Below are 8,469 nucleotides of genomic sequence, written 5' to 3' on the forward strand. Positions count from 1 at the left end.
GACCTCTTCATCCCTATCCTGGTATGCATGACCTCTTCATCACTATCCTGGTATGCATGGCTCCCTCATCCCCATCCTGGTATACATGGCCCTCTCATCCCTATCCTTGTACGCATGGCTCTTCATCCCTATCCTGGACTGCATGCCCCCCTCATCCTTATCCTTTGTATACATGGCCCCCTCATCCCTATCCTGGTATGCATAGCCCCCATCAGAAAAACATAAAAAAACCATCCTACTTGCCATCCCTGTGCTCCCTCGCAGTGTCTTGTTCTGGTGCCAGCAGCTGATTTATGCGTGCAGTGTCAGCCGCAGCCGCCGACTTCCTGCAGTGGCCAGGGGAATCACCTGAGACTGAATATTCACTGCCCTCCACGCCCATGGCAATGGAGAGAAGTGAATATTCATTTCTCTTAAGTAGCGGCACACATGATCACTTGGCCACTGCTGGAAGCAGACGGCTGCAGCTGAAACTGTGCGCTCTATTACAGAGAAATGTAAATGCATCAAGCAAATGGGATCACCACAATAATAAATTTAATTCAAAATCTGATAATTTTTATTGTAAACACCACACACAATTTTTTAAAAACATGTAAAAAATCCCAAACAAGGGAGGACAGAGGATTTGGGTCCAAATTTATATGGGTAAAATACTCAAAAAAGAAACCCACACAGTCTCATCTAATGGCACATGACACGCAACACCAATAATACATGTCTAATATATGCATGCTGTTTGACCGACTAGAGTAAAGATACTAGTGCATAATAATTCATTAAGATTGTCCAATAACATGTAAGCTTTACAATATCAACTGTTCCATACCAGTAGGACAACAAAGAATATAACACTAAAGTGCAGATAGTAAATGCTCCAACAAAAGTGAGTGATAAATATTCAAGGAGCCACATAATGGACCTCAATACTTTACCACTCCACTGCTAGGTCAGTCAACACCATATCAAATACACAATAAAGTATGCAAAGCATGAGCCAGACTGTGTGGGTGGTAAGACCCACACGCATCGACACCTAATGTGTCTTCCTCAAGGTCAGCATGTGACCTCTGTTCTCTGGTTGGTTGTAGTCTTAACTTATGCATCTGGAGATCCCATTTTCTTTATTAATGGATGGTGCCCACTCAAATTGTGTTTTGTCCTATTACAGAGAAATGAATATTTACTGCAAGTAAAGTGAATATTCATTTCTCTTTAACAATAGGCACAGGCTTTAGCTGTAGGGGGCAAGCCCCTTTATGTACAATGTACAAAAAACTCAAGCGAAACCAAAGAAATGAGCCAGGACCCATGTTGGTATAAGTGCAATATGTAGATGAACATTCACACTGTGAGCATTAGAACAGACAAAACCTAAGCTAAAATCAACCTGTCATGGAGCACGGGAACATTTTTTTAACAATTCCAATTGTGGAAATTATTATTATTTCAAGATCTATTCATTAAATTGTACTTTATTCATAGGACAACTTTTTTAAGTCCAAATACCAGATCATTAAAAAAGGACAGCACCTCACAAGTTGGTGAATTTGCATCACATTTATTCCGCCTCTAGTTGCGACGTTTCGATTCAAAAAGATCTTTATGTCATGGGAAGCCTAGGTAACTTTAGGCTGAAACCCCGGGGCCCCGCGGTGTCCCTCAGACTAGGGGAAACCCTGTCTGTCCCTCAACCCAGGGTTTACACTGAAGGTGTGCCTGCCTGGGCCTCCACCCTGTCCTTGTCTCCTGTCCAGCCCTAAGCTGAAACCACCACCCTCCACCCAGTGAGGAGACCAAGCACCAGACCCCACAAATAAGTATGGACAGGGATAACGGAAATGCACCACACTGCGTACACACAGGGGAATACAGTAATGTGCAAGGGCAACCAAATAATACAACACAGGGAGGCAAAATGGCAACAATGGAATATACTACACCAGCAACCGTATGCTCCTTAGACCACCAATCCAGACCGATATCGCTTGGCACAAGGCAAGAGCTATAGTCGGTGACGCCCATAGTCACACAGGGCAATTTAAAGACAGAGGGCGTGGCTAAGCCCTCAGCCAGAATGAAAGCCTGGTTAACCCAATCCAAGCCGGATCAGAAGACCAACCAGCGCCGCTGAGAACCATGTGGTAGGATGGGGTATTACCGCTGTCTGCCGGACACCCTGGTGCGAATAGTGTCCGACATGACACTTTATTAAGCATAAAGATCGAAACGTCGCAACTGGAGGCAGAATAAATGTGATGCAAATTTACCAACTTGTGAGGTGCTGTCCTTTTTTATTATCTGATATTTTGACATGTTCCGAGAAGGACTCCTTGGATTTGATGTGCGCTTCAGCCTTGGGTAATGTTAACCCTATCTTTCCATGAGGTGCTGTGATCTAATGTTTGTTTAATTAAGCCTTTTTAAGTCCAGGCATTCTCCCTTTTTACACCATTTATAACTTCTCTCATTTTACAACTTTACACTTTATCGCCATACACTTTGTTAACCACTTTGCTGCTGCATGATGCTCAGAAGGAATGAGATACTGTACATCTCTTTGGACTCAGCTTTTGATATATACCCTAAAGAAGGTATGTGCACACAATGTCTTTTTGGGGAGATCTCTACCTGAAAATGCACTAAACAGATGTTAAACAAATGAACATATGAACAGCAAAGTAAACACAACATTGCATATGTTCTGTAGTTTGTCACTTTTTTAACTGCTTGAGGCTTTGAAAACAATGACCTGACCATTCTTCTGGTAGCTTGGAAAACGCCAATATTTTATATATACCATATTAAAAAAGGTGCTGAAGACGTCCATGAAGATGGCAGAAAAGACACTTCAGGTAAAGCACTGCCAGCATATTCCTAAAGTGTCTTCTTATAGTAAAAACTATAAGGATACGCTGCAGTCTGAAGGATGTTGTGCACATATACTCTTAGGCTACTTTCACACATCAGGTTTTCGGCGTCAGGCGCGATCCGGCGTCGTGCCGGAACGCCGGATCCGGCAAATGTTTAGTAAAACCGGATGTGACGGATCCAGTTTTCTGCCGGATCCGTCTTTTTCTTGACAGACAAAACCGGATCCGTCTCATCCGGTTCATCCGTTTTTCTATCCGTTTTTCGACGGATTACGCCGGATCCGGTTTTTAAAATTGACCCTTGTGGCCTTCCGAATGGGATTGGCTACTGGAAAACTATATATAGAGTGTTCCTACAGCCCTTCTTTGACAGGTTGTCGAGGAGAAAGTGCAGTTTGGAGAGAAGAGCAAGTTACTGGCGAAGATGGATGTTGTCATTGGAAATATTTTGAAGAATTTGGCGGATTTTATAGCGGAGGCGAATCGTTTGAGGGTGATTGTTCTGGAGAAGGAGAGAGCGAGACAGCAGCGCATCAGGCATCGTAGACGACGTTTGTGGATCCACCCCATCACAGCCAAGAGAATGACGCGTGGGGTCTATTCTACACTCTGCATGGACCTTCGACGAAACCCGGATAAATTTTTTGGATATGTTAGGATGAAAATGGAGAATTTTGATTACTTGGTGGAGCGCATTGCACACCTCATAAGAAAAGCGGACACCTATTGCTGCTTCTCTGTTTCACCCGCAGAGCGTCTGATGGTGACTTTAAGGTAAGCCACATTTATTGGATGTGATCGCATCACAACACACTTTCACTGCAATCTTGTTGGTGGTAGTTTGTATCTCCAAGTGTTATAGCTCAGTTTTGGTATGTAATGCTGTGATTTAAAACTAATTTATTGTTTTTTAATTCCCCACAGATTTCTTGCAACTGGAGAATCCCTTTCGTCACTGCATTTCCAGTACAGACTCGGGATTTCCACCATATCTGGAATTGTGAAGTACACATGCCGTGCACTGTGGGACTCCTTAGCTGAAGAGTTTTTACCAGAGCCCACAACAGAGAGGTGGATTGAAATTGCTGACAAGTTTCAACAGATATGTCAGTTTCCCAACTGCTTGGGCGCTGTGGACGGGAAACATATCCGCATTGTAAAGCCAGCTGGATCGGGATCGGAATATTTCAATTACAAGAAATATTTTTCAATTGTCCTCATGGCCATCGCTGACGCGGAATACAAATTTATTGCGGTTGATATTGGGGCCTATGGCTGCTCCAATGACTCTCAAGTTTTCAAACTGTCTGCCATGGGGCGTAAACTGTATGGAAACACCTTCCAGTTCCCACCACCTAGACCGCTGCCGCAAACATCTGGTCCACCTATGCCATTTGTCTGTGTAGGGGATGAAGCCTTCCAGCTGTCAGAACACCTTTTGAAACCGTACTCTAGCAGAGGATTGACAAGACCAAAACGCATTTTTAATTACCGCCTCACAAGAGCAAGAAGAATGGTTGAATGTACCTTTGGTATTCTGACAGCCAAATGGCGGGTCCTATTGACTGCGATCAACCTCAAGACAGAAACTGTGGACGAGGTGATCAAAGCGTGCGTGGTACTCCACAATTTTGTTATCTGCAAGGAACCCATTTCCATTGAGGACACCTCTGAAGAAACCACCTTGCAAGATTACCATGACATTACCACTAGAAGTTCTGTGACGGTTTCAGTAATGAGGGACAATTTTGCACTATACTTTATGTCACCTCAAGGCAGAGTACACTGGCAGGATGACAGAGTGTGAAAGATTTGTGCCCTAACCAAACTTGTGTACCTTCTGTACCAACAGTATATACCTTTGCCAACCAAAGTTGGCTATCTTGTCATGGTCTCTATTTTTAGCTTTAGGCCACAGGTGTGTACCTGGTTGTGTTTTATGCAAAGTATTTCACCTTTTAACAAAAGTTGTGTACATTGTTAGGAAATCAGCAACAATAAACACAACTTTTTAGGTGAAATACTTTGCTTCAAACACAACCAGGAACACAACTGTGGCAAAAAGCTAAAATTTACCCACAGTTATATACCTGGTTTTGAATACCTTTTTACCTTTGAAATACCCTGTATTTAACCTTTTTTTTAAACATAGTTCGCCGCAGAAAGAAATGACAGACAACCATTGTAAAACGATAATTTAACTTTTATTTAAAATATTTTTTTTTTTGTTAAATGTTTTTAAAGTGAAAAAAACTTTTTTAATAAATGTTTTAAACCAAATGACCATTTTTTATTAAAAAACACACATTATAAATCTGTGTAGTGTGGGGTGGAAATACTGCTGGAGGGGCTGCGGGACACTTCGACACTGGGAGTGTGGAGAGAGGACTGGGATCGTGGTGGGGAAGGAACAGTTAGAGGTGATGGTGTGGAAAAAGCTACAGAATGGGTGGACATGTGGGAGGCAGAAGAGGTGGTGGGCGGTGGAGTGGAGGGTTGGGCAGGGACTGTAGGAGCAGATGATGTTGATGGAAAGTTGTATGGGGAAGGAGTTTGGTACGGGGAAGGAGTTTGGTACGGGGAAGGAGTTTGGTACGGGGCAGGTTGCTGGAAGTGGGGAGATGTCTGGTACTGGGGAGGTTGCTGGTACTGGGGAGGTTGCTGGTATGTAATAGGAGGGGGAGGATGGAAAGTGGCTGGAGGGGGTGCAGATGTAATAGGAGGGGGAGGATGGAAAGTGGCTGGAGGGGGTGCAGATGTAATAGGAGGGGGAGGATGGAAAGTGGCTGGAGGGGGTGCAGGTGGAGGAACTACAGTGGTGGGAGGTGGAGGTTGGGAGGTAACCTGCTGTAGAGCACCGTGGCACGAATGCATTACATGCATCTGCTGGGTAGGAGATAGTGTTGCCATGCGCTCCACAAAAGACCTGAAAAAGGTGTGGTTTGGCGAAGATCTTGCTTCTGAATGCATGGTTTGCAGAAGTGTCTTCACCTCCAGAATGCTGGAGTTGATCTGCTGAAAGCCTGCGGAGATTTGCTCTGACAAGACTTTTAGACAGTTCTGGAAAGATGCATTCAGATGCAAGAACTCTGGCGCATAACTCTTTTCCTGACCCCTCTGCCGCTGCCGCCCAGTACCCGCAGGTGTACTAGAGGTGGCAGGGGCAGAAGGGTGGGGTAAAGGGAAAGCGATCTCCTCACCAGCAGCTTCATGTAATGTAGGCGGCCACGATGCTCCTGTGCTGGTGCTGGTGGATGGGACAGATGGGTCGAATGTGTGGGAAGGCTGGGAAGGTGCAGATGTACCAGGGCGGTCGAAGTGTCCCTCGGTGCCGGTCTCCTCAGGGATCGCCTCAGAAGGGTCCAATCGTGCAGGCTCCCGAGTGCTGCTCACCGTGCTGTGGAATAAAGAGAAAAAAAAACAATTAAAATAGTGACATGGTATGGCCCTGGCTGAAAAAAAAAAGTTACATGTAAACATTTTTTTGTCACATGTGGTGTGTAATATTTACCTTCTGGTGAGCATTGTCTCCCGGAGGAACGACAGGGCTCGTGCGTACTTGTACTTGCTCCTGCGTCCTCCAGATCCACTCGGGGCCCGCATCTCTTTATTGAACTCCTTCTTGAAACGATCCCTCACAGACCGCCACCGCTTCACAATTCTCTCCCCTGAAACGAGAAAGGACAAAGTGGTTAGTATACAACATCAGTGTTTCCCAAACTCCAGTCCTCATGGTCCCCAGGGGTCATGTTTTCAGGATTTCCAAAGTAAATAGAAATCCTGAACACATGATCCGAGGGGACCACGAGGACTGGAGTTCGGGAAACACTGGTTTAAATCAAGCAACCGGTACTGTATATACTTACGCTCTTTAATCTGGGCCCGAGCTTCGAGGTCCTCCCAGCGGTCCACAAGGAGCGAACAGATTTCCTCCCAGAGTCGTCGGGTAACGATCAGGTCAGCGTGGCGGCGGTCAGCCATATTCCAGAGCGGCTCCCTTTCTCTGACGAGATCAATGAGGCGGTCCACATCAATCCCTCCATCCTCACCGTCAGAGTCGGGAGCACGCTGTGAAGGCTGTTAAAGAAAAAGACAAAAATAACATAATTAGCCTCCACAAAAGAAATGAAATAAAAAGTGCAAAAAAAGCAAAGCAAAAATATTTATACTTACACGCTGGGAGGCACTGCGAGGACCTCTTGGCCGAGCACCAGATTGGGAAGACTAGAGAAGAAAACAAAAAATGTTATGTCTTTGGATGTAGGCATTTGTTTGCTGTGTGTGGTCTGCAGAACATTGTTTTCTATGTGTTGTGTGTAGTGTGATGTTGTGTTTCTGCGTTTGATGCAAAAAACTTACCAATTGTGAGCCCACTCCAAGTGTCTGTCCACCCCTTCCTTCTTCTTCAGGGAGCTCCTCTTCATCTTGTGATTCCTGTTTTGAAATAAAAGGCAATGAATATACATATATTACAGAGATGATGGATTTTGGAAATAAAAACTTACCGTCAAACGCTGACGATGCGAGGGAGGGCTCCCAGAAGATGTGCTGTCTTCCTCATGGCCAGACTCCATGGCTGTGGGTGGTGTTTCTGCTGCTGCCATTGCTGCTGCTGCTGCTGCATCTATTAGGCGGCTGTTGAATAAAGAGAAACAAAGGGCCAATGAATATCTTGATATTCCATAGCCCTAGTTTGGAGGAATGGGGGATTTGATAATTACCGTCTCTCATCTGCTGCTGGACTCCCCTCCCGTTGTTCAGCATGCTGCTCCATTTGGGGTGGTGCTGATGGTGCTGCTGCTGCAGATGTCTGCTGCCTTCTCCTGCTCCTGGTTCTTGGCTTGGGTGGCATGTTGGGTGTGGCTGAGGGTCCCATTGTCTTGCTTTTATATATGTCCTGTGGGCAGAGCTACTGAGCGTGCTCAGACCAAAGAAACCGGATCCGGCCGCCGGATCCGGCTGTCGCCGGATCAAGCGCATTGCGGCGCTCATAGGCTTTCATTGTATGAAAAAGCCGGACACGCCGGATCCGGCGTGTCTGGCTTTTTCGCCGGAGACAAAAAACGTTACAGTAGCCGTTTTTTCCAGACGCCGGATCGCGTCACATTGCCGGATCCGGCGAAAATCGGATGAAACGCATGGCCATCCGGCTCGATCCGGTTCTAATGCAAGTCAATGGGGGGGAAACCGGATCCGGCATTGCATTTCGCCGGATCCGGTTTTAGTCAAAAGCGCCGGATCGCGCCTGACGCCGAAAACCTGATGTGTGAAAGAGGCCTTAAAGGGTATCCTAGTTTCAGAAATTCATGTCCCCAGGTGCAGCTTGTTTTAGGGTATGTTCACACTGGGCATTTTTGCTTCCTTTTTTTATGCTAATTTTCAGCTGCTTTTTACAGTACCAGCAAAGTCTATGAGATTTCCGAAATCTCATGCACATACATTGTTTTTTTGTCATCAGGATTTTGTGCTTTGCTGCCTTTTTTGGACATAGAGCATGTCACATCTTTCAGTGTTTTTGCAGCATTTTTCACCCACTGGCTTGAATGGATGTTGAAAAAATGCTGCAAAACCGCAGCATTAAAAAAGGCATCAAAAA

The 8,469-nt window shown here is 45.4% G+C and overlaps 1 protein-coding gene and 1 long non-coding RNA gene across 2 annotated transcripts; both read right to left on the reverse strand.

Annotated features, from left to right (window-relative positions):
* Window positions 1–5,180: 5,180 nt before the first annotated feature.
* LOC141052551 (uncharacterized) lies at window positions 5,181–6,597 on the reverse strand. The gene is made up of 2 exons (XM_073549807.1): window positions 6,385–6,597; window positions 5,181–6,270 (listed from the first exon to the last, which is right to left on the reverse strand). The coding sequence occupies exons 1-2, from the start codon at window positions 6,474–6,476 to the stop codon at window positions 5,181–5,183; spliced, it is 1,182 nt and encodes a 393-aa protein (XP_073405908.1). The 5' UTR covers window positions 6,477–6,597.
* Window positions 6,598–7,048: 451 nt separating this feature from the next.
* Window positions 7,049–7,485, reverse strand: LOC141052584 (uncharacterized). Its single transcript, XR_012220848.1, has 3 exons — window positions 7,379–7,485; window positions 7,233–7,307; window positions 7,049–7,097 (listed from the first exon to the last, which is right to left on the reverse strand). It is a non-coding gene; the product is annotated as an uncharacterized lncRNA (long non-coding RNA).
* Between the last annotated feature and the right edge of the window lie 984 nt (window positions 7,486–8,469).

Source organism: Dendrobates tinctorius, unplaced genomic scaffold (genome assembly GCF_039654945.1).
Source record: "Dendrobates tinctorius isolate UK_male_01 unplaced genomic scaffold, ASM3965494v1 ptg000162l, whole genome shotgun sequence".
Lineage (NCBI taxonomy): Eukaryota > Metazoa > Chordata > Amphibia > Anura > Dendrobatidae > Dendrobates > Dendrobates tinctorius.

Excerpts from the sequence above, each read along its gene's own strand:
- LOC141052551 (XM_073549807.1), bottom strand. The coding sequence starts at position 6,476 with ATGCGGGCCCCGAGTGGATCTGGAGGACGCAGGAGCAAGTACAAGTAC. Across the intron at positions 6,271-6,384 it reads GAGACAATGCTCACCAGAAG|CACGGTGAGCAGCACTCGGG; the intron begins GTAAATATTACA and ends TTTATTCCACAG.